The sequence below is a fragment of the Marmota monax genome, unplaced genomic scaffold (assembly GCF_021218885.2).
Source record: "Marmota monax isolate L192 unplaced genomic scaffold, Marmota_monax_Labrador192_F-V1.1 WCK01_AAM20220418_F8-fsc00205, whole genome shotgun sequence".
NCBI lineage: Eukaryota > Metazoa > Chordata > Mammalia > Rodentia > Sciuridae > Marmota > Marmota monax.
Genome location: NW_026692417.1, coordinates 1,039,352 through 1,053,099, shown reverse-complemented (window position 1 = coordinate 1,053,099; position 13,748 = coordinate 1,039,352). Strand labels below are relative to the sequence as shown.

Below are 13,748 nucleotides of genomic sequence, written 5' to 3'. Positions count from 1 at the left end.
TAAGTTTATAGGAAGATGATCCAATACATATGGCTGTATAGTTCCTTCACATCCTTCAGGATCCTTCCAATCTAATATCATAGAACTTCTACGGGGATTAGTCGCCACTCCTAGGCCTTGAAGCGTTTGAGTGGCTTGTTGTAATGGCCAGTGTTTTGGCCATTCTTGACGAGATATGATGCTAAGGTCAGCTCCTGTGTCCAGTAGCCCATTAAACTCATGACCTTGAATATTTAGTTTTAGCATTGGACAAGAATCTAAATTTAAAGACAACATAGCCCAATCTACACCTGTGGAGCCTAATCCCCTGGAACCTCTTTCTACACTATGACTAGGAAATTTATTATGTAGGCTGGGTATTATTAACAACTGTGCTATTCTATCTCCAGGTGAAATTACTGATATACCTCTTGGAGAACTAGCTATAATTTTTATTTCACCTACATAATCGGGATCAATTACCCCAGGACTTATCATAAGTCCTTTTAATGTAGATGAACTACGTCCCAGTAATAAGCCTACTGTTCCTTGGGGAAGAGGTCCTTTTACTCCTGTGGGAATGATTTGAACTCCCATCTCTGGAGTTAATACTGCTCTGGCAGAGGCGCAGATGTCCAACCCTGCGCTCCCTCGGGTTTGTCTGATGAGGGATTTAATGGACAAGGTGTCCTGGGCACTAGCCTGATGTGTTGCTGGGATCCTCCACTGCCCCGTATATTTGTGGTTGTGGGCCCCAGAGCATTGGGCCCCCCTGTCCGTTTTTTGGCAATGGAGCCTGATGCCTTTCTCCACGATATCGTGGATAAATACCTGGTCTTTGTCCGTTTTTTGATAAAGGAGTACCCTCAATGGTGGTTTGAGAACGGCATTCATTAGCCCAATGTCTCCCTCTATGGCATCGTGGGCAAATACCCGGTATTCTATTCCTTTGATACCTACTTTTGTTAAACCCTCCTCCTATGGGGCAATTCCTTTTAAAATGTCCTGTTTGTTCACAATCATAGCATGTTTTTGGCCTGGCATCTAAAGCCTGTTGTACTGCAGCTGCCAAGACTTGCCCTTGTTCATTAATATCTCTACATAATTTAATATATGTGTTTAAATCTTCATGTCTCCATGGTCTAATAACCTCTCTGCAGCAACGATTTGCTTGGTCATAAGCCAGTTGTTTTATTAATGGCATTGCTTGTTCTGTATCCCCCAAAATTTTGGCAGCCGTTTGAATTAGCCTATCTACAAAGTCAGCGTAAGGTTCATTAGCTCTCTGTATTACCTTAGATAGCTGACCTTGTAAATCTCCATGTCCTTGTAAAGTCTTCCATGCCCTAACTGCGTCTGCAGCAATTTGTGCATATATAGCAGGATCATATTCAATTTGTTGCCGTTGACCCTCATAAGGTCCTTTTCCTAACAACGTATCTAGATTTCTTTGAGGGTAACCGGCTGCTGCATTTCGCCTAGCTGTCTCCGTGCAAAATTCCTCATTGGCAACCTTCCATAACAAATATTGTCCTCCATTTAGTACAGATTTACACATGCTAGCCCAATCTGCTGGCGTCATGTCCAAGTTAGTAATGGACTCGACCATGCTTACCGTGAAGGGAGCTTGGGGACCATAGGTTGTTACAGCCTCCTTTAACTGCTTCACTGTTTTAAAATCTAAAGCACGGTGAATTCGCTGCCCTCCTGCCTGTTCAAGTACAGGGCATGCTAATCTTTGAGGTCCTGTCTCAGGATCCCATTTATCAACTACCGGGTTTGAGGGCCACTCAGCTGTCTCCATCGGTGGGGCTGTTGGTTGAATTACACCCTCTTGTGATAAAACGGAGTTAGTAACAGCCTCCTGTTGTGGCCTTTTTCCTAACAACCCCTTTTCCTTTAAATTTTCTTCCTCTGTCTTACTAGCTCAAGAGACCTTCTCTTTTGTTTGATCTAAAATGTCTTTCTCCATGGTCTGAACCTCTAACAATTTACTTAACATCTTTTCGGTTTGTTTTTTACTAATTTCTAATCTACTATAAAGATAACGCAACCCAATAAGATAACACAAAACAAAATCGAAACTGAATGAAACAAAAACGGAATAAAAAATCGTTGTATCAATTTTCTCTTCCTCAGGGCTGACAAACTTCAAACCTTTAGCCAACCATTTTTCCCAGTTTGCCTGAGAAATTTCTAGGGATAGGCAGCTTGAAACAAAAACAAAATAAATCACAACAGGAACACATTGTTTTTTGAATTGATCACCCATTCTCTCGCCTTCCCTCAGGGGCAAGCAATTTCACTTACCTCCAAGTTTCAGATGTTCCCCGTACGAGCCGCCAAATGCTGCAGTCTGGCTGGGCACAAATTCCGCAGTCTGGCTGGGCACACAATCACGAGCCACCACACAGCTTGTAGATTCAAACAGCAACTCTTTATTCCCGAACTCACACCAGCCATCTACAATCACATTCTGGGGAAATCCACGTTCTCTGCCCAAATCCACCTCCACTGGGCATCTATCTCCAAAATATACTGTCTGAATCCCGTGAGAACTCAAGGGGAACTCAGGCAGCAGGATACGCCCTATTCCCAGCAGGAATAATCTTAAACCTTAAACCTGGAACCTAAACCGGGAATGCCCTAATCCGCCTTGGTCCTTGAGCAAGGTCACCTACATTCAATGTCACTGCAACATGGGGTACGCTGGCAAGGAAATTGTCATACCTACTTGGCTAATGGCTCCCAGCAGTGTGATATTAAAAAGATCTTGCAACTTTATGACATGATTCAAATGGACACTGGGAAAGCCTGGAGCAGGATCCTGGAGGTGCCAGTTTAGTTACTGGATAAGTGGGAAGGGAGAAGGTCTTGGGCAAGGCCAGCTGCCACAGTTGAGGACATTCAGGGGGCTCTAGGCAGTGACTACTTAGCCTTGTGAGTTATTGGTATTTTAATGATCTGTACCAGTCCCTTTGTAGTTCTGGATTTAACTTTGTACAATTTAAAGAAGGGTATTTCTTCTTCCTGGGCCCCTGGCTTGGGGAGGGGACTGTGGTCTGGCCACCCTGGTGTAAAGCATAACCTCTCCATGCTTTACAGTTAAACTTTTATAATAACAGATTCTCAACTGGAAGTGGGGTGGGGAGTGCATGTCAGAATTTATGGTGGGTCTGGCTTACTATTTGTCATTGTTGCTTTATAACATTACCAAGGCAGTTTGTCCATGTTAGTATAGAGGGCTTTCTTGCTTAAGTACAGAGGATGGCCAACATTTTGGTCTAAATTATCTCAGGAAAACTAGTCTATAATTTGTTCCCCCCACCTCCAATTGATTATTTGAATCTCATTTAAAAATTTAATAGATAAAGTTTAGCAAAATTTATATTTATTATGCTAGTATATCTATTATAATATATATATATTATAATATATATTATATATATAATATATATTATATTATATATATATATATATATATATATATATATAATATAATGTATTATTATGTTTATTCTAAGTATGGTACAGAGTGGAGTGACCTGAGTTTATTTTGTTTATTTTTGCACATAAGTGTTTCAATGATTAATCATTTAACTTCCTTTTAGTCTTTAGGGGCAGTTTCAAGTTGTTTTCTGGTAAGAACCTGGCTCACATCATTCATTCAGCTCTGAATCTGATACTGTGCCAGGTGCTGAGGATTCAGAGATGATAGAAATATGCCCTGCCCTCAAGAGTTTATAGTTGGCCAGATCATGAGACAAATGGCTGAACGCGATTGCCACAGAGTGGGGATATTTGTGGTTATAGGTGCTGCCCAGTGTGTGATCTGAGAGGAGGGACCCCAAGAGAATGAATGCTTGCTGCCACCAGCCTATTACATAGAATATGTACATATGCAACTTTGTTAGGAAAAACCTAACAACTTTTCAAAGTGATCGTGTTTACAACCCCACAAGAGTGTTAAAAAGTTTCATTGTTGGGCTGGGGTTGTGGCTCAGTGGTAGAACACTTGCCTCATATATGTGAGAAACTGGGTTTGATTCTCAACACCACATATAAATAAATGAATAAAATAAAGCTTCATCAACAACCAATATATATATATATATATATATATATATATATATATATATATATATATATATATATATATATGTTTCATTGTTCCACAGCCTCATCGACATTTGCTACACAAGGCTTTTTGATATTTGCCACGTTGCAGAGTTTGAAATGGAATTTCATTTTGATTTATCTACCTATCTTTTTCTCTCTGTGCTGAGCTCCAGATAATTTCTTCAGTATACCTTACAACTTATTAATTCTCTCTCCCACTGTGTGTGATGTAGTGTGGAATCTAAGCATTAAGATTTTAAATTTAATTTCTTATCTTCTTTATAGTTAGAAATTTACATTTGGTTCTTTTGAGAAAAATCTGCTGAGTCAGTCTAATTTTTTTGGGATTCTGCTCCTGCTTTCAAGGTTTTCTTTTATTTAATTTAAGTATATTCATTTGTTTTAATTCTCTATATTTTAGAATTGTTTCTGTTGGTGCTTCCTTATGGCATCTTGATTCTCCATGTTTTGTGACTTTTGATTAACAACAGCTAATTATCCTGAGGATTTTATTTGTGAGAATACTTTGAGGCCTGGAATGATGATGAGTTTTTCCAAAGAGAATTTATCTCTGTGAGGCTCCCTGGACCCCTTAAAATAAATTCTCAGCTTAAAATTATTTTGGAACAGCCAGATAGTGTGAATTTTGGCTTGCTAATCTCAGAGGTCATTTTTCCCTCTTTACTTCAGCAGTTGAGACAAAACAAAACAAAACAAAACAAAACAAAACAAAACAAAACCCCCTTGCAATTCCTGGGACATGAGGTGAGTTATTTCTAGGTCATGCTTACAACTGATTGCATGGCCCAGTGGGGCTTGAGCCTGCAGGGAGGGTCTCTGTTTATAAATACTTCCTGCTTTATCTTTTGTTTTTCTTACTCTGTGGGGTTCTAAAAACTGAAGTCCAGGTAAAAGCTTCAGCATATGTAAGGATTTATTTACATTTGGAAGCATTACCGGAACCAATGGAGAGAGGATTGGATGATAGGTAGCGAAGAGGCAGGTAGATGGCCTCAGAATTTGGACAATTACTAAATGCATTTTTTTTAAAGTGGAAATTTCTTTGACATTGTAATGTACTTATTTCATGTAATCTGTTGGGGAACATGATTAGGCATTTTGACTCTAGGGGTCCCTGGCTGAGACTGTATCAGAAAACTATAAATGTAATTTGAGAATAATTACATACTCAATGACACCATCACCTTTTCAGCTTAGTATTTCCACATGGAACCTGTAATCGAAATTTCCTGAATGGATTACAGTATAGATAATTCATCCAGAGAGGACTCAAGTCTCAACTAAGTATCTAGGGGTAACATTTGATCTGAGGAATTACGCTCTCAGTTCATCTAACATATTTCCCTTTAGTAGGGATGAATCCATGGGTCAAGAGAGTTATAAACATCCATCTTGACCTTGTAAGGCAAGTGGGTGGTGCCATTAACTTTGGCTTTAACCTTTCTTACTTTTAGAATATTGTTTGCATATATATCCATAAGGAAAATGAGATTTGAAAATTAATTAATTGAATCAAATAACTGAATTAATTAATTAGGTATAAATATTGAATATTAAAAAAGAGATAGCAGTTGAGTGTCCTACCAGTGTACGTTATAAAAATTTGTTTAATCTTTACATTAGTCATTTGAAAGAAGTACCTTCTTTATTCCCATTTATAGATGAAGAATCTGAAATGTGTATATTTTAGTCTTCTTATATCAAGTATGGCACATTAAGGATTTAAATGGAGGTATTTTTAATATCTTCTGAAATTGTCTGATTCAGAATTATTGGGAAAGGCTCACAAAATTCTAGATAGAAATCAGTTAACTATGTTTTAAAGTATTCATGTAGATTCAAAGCTGTTCAGTGCTCATATAAAAACTTTCTAAAGACAAGACAAGGTCATCGGTAATAACTTGCTGAAGGAAGAAGGTTTATTGAATACAAGGAATCCATAACAGATTTCTGTAGGGTCATCAAGGTAGTCAAATGAGTCGTCATATTTGGACGTGACGTTCTTCCAGATGAATGGGGAGATACCTGTTGATTGCCCAAATAGAGAAAGGGACAGAAAGACAAGAGGACAGGCGTTTCTTAGGCTTGCTCATTTTCCCAGATTATATAATGCCTTTTCTTCTGTGCTGGTCTTTGGCATATGTTCTCTATTAATTGCTTTGAGATTTTTCTTCCAGGGAGTGGAGCCTGGTGGTTAGGATTTTGCTGCGTTGATCGACCTCCTCAAGAACTTTCTTAACCACAATGGCTTTGGCTGGATCTAGAAATTAAAATTTAAAAGGAGATTTTAGAGAGTTATCAATTAAAAGACTAATAGGATTTTTATACAGGATGGACTATGCAGTCAGTGCAAAAATTTAAAGACTCATTTTTGGTGAATTTTGATTACTTGGATAGGTAAAATCATAGTGACATGTGACTGTTTAAGATGAACACATGTCACTCTAGTTACTAGACATCTAGCAATCACTGATATCTTCTACAAATCTTCATTATGTCTATCTAGTCTTATGCTAAGCCACAGTAACATAAAAATAATCAACTGTGCATTGGAAATGAAGTAATATAATAGTGGGTTTCCATCTTAATTACCTTTGATTTGATTTCCCATGTTTCCAGATCCATAATCTTTAGATTTGTAACCTCCAGACTTACAGGCCCTGTGAAAACATCATGGAAGAGCGTGATTTGGAATCGACCCCTTTGATTTCAGATCCACTATTAGGTTTTCTTTAGCTCTTTGGTAAGAACATACTCAGTGGATTTACACCGTAGAAACTGCTCTTCATTAGCATCAAGAAATGGTATTTTAAATCTTCACACCTTAAATACAGGGTTTGAATTTTGATTTTGTAAAATATTGCTAATTTGTATCTTGGCAGAAGAGTATTATGTTTAATACTTAGCATGCATGATAATAAGTGTGGTCATAATAATTCATGTTCACTTTCTTGGAATCTAAGTTTCAAATTTCAGGAAAGTCATCCTTCAATACTGGTGGGGAACTAGTTCTAGGACCCCAGCAGATCTCAAATTCCAAGGATGCTCAAGTCCCTTATATAAAATGGCATAGTATTTGCATATAAAAATGCATCCTCCCCCATACTATAAGTCATCTCTATATTGCTTACGATACCTAGTACAATGAAAATGTGAGGCAAACAGTGTTACATTGTTTAGAGAATAATGACAAAAAAAATCTGTACATGTTCAGTACAGATGCAAGTTTTAATTTTTCAATAATTTTTACCTGTGGTTGGTTGAATCCAAGGGTGTGGAACCTGTGAATACTGAGGGCTGACTGAATATGACATCTTGCATGTACATTATTTGACCTACCCATCATCTCCGCCAATGAGGAGGCAGTAGGTCTCAATTTCCTTCTCCAGGTGGACCTTGAGGTCCAGGAGCTGCTCATACTCCAGTTTCTGGCCCTCGGTCTCAGTCCTGACCTGGTGCAGCTGCTCCTCCAGGGCCCCAATCTGAGCCTGGATTTGTGCCAGCTGGGTGCAGTAGTTGCCTTCGGTCTCTGTCAAGGAGCACTCCAGGGACTGTTTCTGTTAGGGAACAAAAGACAGAACCTGAGATGGATAAATGAATATACAGAAATTCCTTCGATATGATTTTCTCTTCATTAATGTTATCTATAATTGTTTTGCATTTCACTTTAACACATAGTAACACTGACTCTAGATCACTGTTTCAATATAGTCAGATCTTTTTTTGGTGGAATAGACCTAAAGAGCTGGGTGGAAGAAGCATGCCTGGAATCCCAGCAACTTTAGGAGGCTGAGGCAGGAAGATCACAAGTCCAAAGATGGCCTCATCAACTTAGCCAGACCCTGCCTCAAAATTAAAAAAAAAAAAAATAAAGAGGACTGTGAATGTTGCTCAGTGATAAAGTGCCCTAGGGTTCAATTCCAAAAACAAAAACAAAACAAAAATCTAAAACCCTGGTGTTGCTCTTTTAGCTCTCTCTCTCTCTCACACACACACAGTACCATTCTTGTTTTAGGATAATGATAAGACTACATGTGGACATTTTTTTTTTTCCAACACGGGTATGGTCTTTAAAACCAACTGGTTCATATTTTAAAAGAACCTAGGAGTCGGTAAGAAACTGCTTTTCATACCGTGGCTAAGAGCGACTGCAGTTCGATTTCCAGGGTCTGGAGAGTGCGCTTCATTTCGGTCAGCTCGTTCCGGGCAGAGGTTGTGGCTCCCACATCCTCAGAGATCTGCTGCTGCAGAGAAGCGCTCTGAAATGACGGAAGTGAGGGAGCAAATCTTAGTTTTATAAACATCACAAAAATGCACAGTGATCGTTTTCTGGACAAAAGTTCACCTTTTCGTTGAACCAGGCCTCGGCGTCCCGGCGGTTCTGCTCAGCCAGGGCCTCGTACTCGGCTCGCATGTTGTTCAGCAGCACCGTGAGGTCCACCCCGGGGGCGGCGTTCATCTCCACGTTCACGTTGCCTCCCGCGGCGCACTGCAGAGCCTGCATTTCCTAGAGGCAGAGAAGTGTACAGCTCAGTTACGCAGGAACCTTATTAAAAGTCTAGGAGCTTGGCTTTGGAAGAGTTCTTAGAAGTGACTGGTGGTCCCCTCCCAGACTGTGCATAAACCCTCCCTTCCCCCTTTCATATTTCCTGTCCATTGGGCTTACTCTCAAGGAGGAGTCACTCACTATCACCTGCAGAAGCCTGTTTTATTCTAGAAGTGTCAATTGTTTAGGAGCTCCTAAAACTCCAACGCATCAGTTGTAGTTCTGCTACCCAGAACAAGTCTTAGTTCCTTTTCCACACGAAAACCCTTAAAATACTTAGAATGAGTTGTTCTCTTATTCCAGGTGTTTATAGTGTAAATGTCTCCACCTTTGCTGATGCTCTTCATTTCCTTCGAGACCCACTTCAATGTGTTCTCCACCAAGCTATGCCCTGAATATAGTGTGGACATGGTCCAAGGATTGAGTTTGAATAGTTCTGAACAACTGGAGTGGTAATAACTAACTGACTGACTAAGTAAATGTGTTTGTTTGTACATTACCCACCCCCTCGCCCCCAACAGGAAGGAAAGAATCCAAATGTCTGTTAAGCTGACATAGTGACATTATAGTGTCTTGTTGGTCAAATCCCTGTGTAAATTCTGGTTCTGTCCTGTATTGGCTATGTAAATTTGTTAAAGTTGATTAACCTATCTAAGTTTCAATTTACTTATCTGAAAATTGAAGCTAATTAAAAACCCTTCTTTGGGTTGTTACAAAATAAGTAAACAAACTAATAATAGTAAGACTTCATAACATTGCCTGGCATATAAATGTTGGCTATTATGATTACTATCACCATGGAAGCTGGGATCTTGTAGGCAAAGTCTGCATGCCATTCTGCCTGAGCCTGAGCTGCTAAGACTAGATGACAGGCATCATGTTAAGGGGGTGTAAATTGAAATCTCACAGATCATCCTGTGTCTCCTGGCAGAAACCCTCCTCCCCCCTCCTGGACAGGTCTGAATGACAGTAACTGAAGCTTTCTTTGTTCCCTGCAGCACCCCTCCCCTCCCCCAGGCTGTTCTGGCATTCTTTCCTGTACTTTCCCTATCTCCATGGGTACTTTTCCTTCTTGAGGATTGAGCAAAAACTCCCCTCCCTCCCCAAGTTCAAGCAGTAAAAGAAAAGGATGTATAAATGGGGTCACCTATAAGTGAGGCATTAAAAAAGTTGATTGTTTCCAATTCATCCTAAATGTATTGAGTACCTATCATGGATTATAACCATACTTGAACTTTTATGGCCAAATGCTGCTACTCAATTAGTTATATTTACCAGATATCATGACTAACTAAGTAGCTTCTTCGCTTGAGCTCCTGCTTATTTAAGGATTTGGCTTGACTGAAGAAGTCTTTTGGCTATTTAAAAATATCAAATTTATTTTCAAAGGATAAAGAAATCTTGTCTTTTTTAGAAAACAGTGACTCTAAAAATAATCTCAAAGATGAAGCGGTTGCAGGATCTGATTTTGAAGTTCGCTTTCAAATTGAACATTTTTGAAGTATACTATATTCTTAGAAGTGAAAATTCTGGTCTAACAGTTCATCTGCAGGTTCATTTTTATAGCCATACCTATTAAGAATGTCTTAAGGTTGCCCGCACACACATACTTAATGTGTGTAGGCAGTTAATGTTTTAGTGTTTTAAGTCTGCCACTGTTATGTAGAAATTTAGATCTAGTTTTTTTTTAAAGATGTCTGTAAAGTATATTCATTTTATATAATTAAATATAATCGCCTAAAGTGGACTATTTTAACTTAGCTATAATTACATAGCCAAACATTGATCTTATAATCCTGATTGGTCTGGAAAACATGGTTCCTTTTTTCCCATGGGAAACTGGATGAAAGAAAGAGTGTAAATCTATACGAATAATTTGATACTTACAAAGATGAGTCAGATCTCAGACCTGGCAATGGGTCTTCACCATCACCTTCTCATTTAAGAGGCGAGGTACATTATCTCCTGGCAGGTGGATAGTGTGTGTGTGTGGAGGAAGAGCAAAATGCAGATGTTTATCTCTTACCTCCTTATGGTTCTTCTTGAGGTAAGTCAACTCTTCACTCAGGGTTTCATACTGAATCTCCAGGTCAGTTCTGCACAGGGTTATTTCATCCAAAACTCTGCGTAACCCATTGACATCAGCCTCTACGCTCTGGTGAAGAGCCAGCTCATTTTCATACCTAAAAAAAAAAAATGTTAATGATTTTCCAACTTGTATACATGGCTGGAGACAGTCACTGATCAAGGATAAAGGCTAGAATTTTAGAATTTCAAAGTGGCAAATCTGGCCACAAGAGACATCTTTGAAGGATTGCATAATAATTATTATTTTAAAAATTTTGGGGGTATTTGACAGAAAAGTAGATTATTGGGCACTAGTTTTCTGGCTGTTCACTAAGACTAGCCAAATTATACAAAAATGATAAACATTCTTAATTAAAATCCAAGTTGATTTTAAATCCAAGTGTTTCATAGTCCCGGTATATGAGTTGGTAATATATTTTTTTTTTTTGGTGGAGGAATTAAAAATGAATTTTGATTTATTCTTTGCATTAATTGCCATGAATTCTTTTTGCTCTGTGAGTCTACTTACTTGAGTCTAAAATCATCAGCTGTCAGTCTGGCATTATCGATCTGTAGGACAGCATTAGCATTGCTGGTGGTGGAAGCAATGATCTAGAAAATGGGGAGTGTGACTTTTAAAAAGGCAATTTATCACAATGAAAACAAAAACAAAAACTTTGTTTTAGATTAGGAAATAGAATCAAAATCAATACAATTAATAGAGAGTCAATAACATTTTTATCATAAGGATAACTAACCGAAAGCACTTATTTCCAACGCGAAATTGAAATTCCCTTTAAGAAATCACAAAAAAAGGGATGGTAAATGTTTTTCAGAATTTAAGCGAAAAGAAATTTAGAAATAAAAGTATTTATATGCAATGGCAAAATACAGTTTCTTACCTGATTTTTAAGATCCTCAATGATTGGGAAGTATCTACTGTAGTCGTGATCGAGACCCCGGCAAGAACCGGGCCCAAATTTCTCATACCAGCCCTTGATCTTCTGCTCCAGGTCGGCGTTGGCCTCCTCCAGAGCGCGCACGTTATCCAGGTAGGACGCCAGACGGTCGTTGAGGTTCTGCATGGTCACCTTCTCATTGCCAGACAGGAGGCCCCCCTCATTCATAGTGAAGCCAGCGCAGGGGTTGCCTGTCCCTGCGTTTCCTCCTGATGAACTGCCCCCAAAGGCGCAAGAGAAGCCACTTCCAATGCCTGGAATACCGCATGCATTCCCAGCCCCGAAACTGGCTGCCCCGCTGGAGAGCCTGAGAGATCCGGTGCTGGGACGGGTACCGGATCTCCTGGATCCGCTGGAAAGTCGAAGAGACATGATCTCAGGGCAGGCGTCACAGAACTGTATTCGTGAAAGCCAGAAAGGAGCGCCTTCTCACCTGGGCAGTTTGCCTTTATATAGACAATTCCCAAGGGGGTTCTGGATGGAATTCTGCCTACCTAGAATAAAACACAGCTTGCCAGCCTCAGCAAGTTAGCGTAATTGGATAATTTATTTTTTCCTAATTAGTAACTAACTTTGCTGGGCTCATTTTTGGAGGAGGGTAGTTGCCCTCAGGTTGGTGGTTATCTGAGAAATGGGTCTGGGTGGAGCAGTGTCCAGGTTCATTATTACATTTTAAATTGCTGGTGAGTCATTCCTCACTTCCATCCCAAGAAGATAAAGTGCATCTGTCCATTACAGGATAGAAATGCAGCATCCTGGTTTGGGGCCAAGGTGGGTTTTAACTTTTCTGATTTCTGCTTTTCTTTTAAGGTCTTTCCACATCAGTCGAGAATAGAACTGGAACCTTGACCTTCCCAGTCTGGTCCTTTCCTCAGGAGGTTCTGGTTTTTGTTTGTTTCTAATTCCTCCTGCCACTGTTTCTGATGGGATGTTAACTTCCATTTTGGCTGACGTGCCACATACTTTGTTGACACTTATGACGGGATAGTTGTCTTCTCTTATCCATTGTGGTAATTGGGAACACACCCCTAATTGCTGTTATGTTTTTGTGGGAGTTTGGAAGGACGATAACTTATTTCCTGACCTTGCACATTTTTGACGTGAACCTGGAAGGAACTATTTTACCTTTTTTTTAAACTTCTTGAGGTTTATTTAGTTCAGGTGAAAGTCATAAGTAAGCTAACTCTTTACTGGGTGTGGATTCCCATGTATTTATTGGAAACCCTAAATATTACAAGAAATTTTTAAAATTGACAAGTAAAAATTTGTATATTTGTAGTGTAGAATGATGGTTCCACATACTTACACACTGTGGAATGGCTAAATCAAGCTAATTAACATATCCATTACCTCACATACTTAATATTTTTGTGGTGAGAACATTTAAAATGTACTCTTAGCAATTTTCAAGTATAAATCATTGTTATTAACTATAGTCATCTAATTGTACAACAGCTGTCCTGAATTTATTTCTCCTAACTGAAATTTTATATCTTTTGTCCAGTTTCTCCCCAATGCATTTTCCTGATGATTAGTGATATGGAGCATCTTTTCATGTGCCTGTTGACCATTTGTACGTCTTATGAGAAATGCTTTCAAATCAGGTTTTTTTTTTTTTTGTCATGGAATTGTTTGAATTCCTGATGGGTTTTGGGTGTTATACTTTTTTCAGATAAATGGCTTACAATATTTTCTCCCAGGATGTGGGTTATCTCTTCATTCTGTTAATTGTTTTCTTTGCTGTGAAGAAATTTTTAGTTTTATTCAATCCCATTTGTCTGTTTGTTGTTGTTGCCTGTGCTTTTAAGAGTCAGATAAAAAACTTTGTCCAGACCAATATCAAGGAGATTTCTCTCTGATTTCTTCTAGTAGTTTTACAGTTTCAGATCTTAGGTTCAAGTGTTTCATCCATGTCGAACTGATTTTTGTATATGGGGTGCAATAGGGGTCCAATTTCATTTATCTGCATGTAGCTATCCAGTTTTCCTAACATTATTTAATGAAGAGACCATCCTTTCTCTATTTTGTGTTCTTGACATTTACTGAGAATTGAACCC

General features: G+C 38.9%; 1 protein-coding gene across 1 annotated transcript; it reads right to left on the bottom strand.

Annotated features, from left to right (window-relative positions):
* Positions 1–6,013: 6,013 nt before the first annotated feature.
* On the bottom strand, positions 6,014–12,127 carry Krt25 (keratin 25). Its single transcript, XM_046442895.2, has 8 exons — positions 11,635–12,127; positions 11,262–11,344; positions 10,692–10,848; positions 8,465–8,626; positions 8,253–8,378; positions 7,459–7,676; positions 6,712–6,779; positions 6,014–6,379 (listed from the first exon to the last, which is right to left on the bottom strand). The coding sequence occupies exons 1-8, from the start codon at positions 12,061–12,063 to the stop codon at positions 6,270–6,272; spliced, it is 1,353 nt and encodes a 450-aa protein (XP_046298851.1). The 5' UTR covers positions 12,064–12,127; the 3' UTR covers positions 6,014–6,269.
* Positions 12,128–13,748: the final 1,621 nt, after the last annotated feature.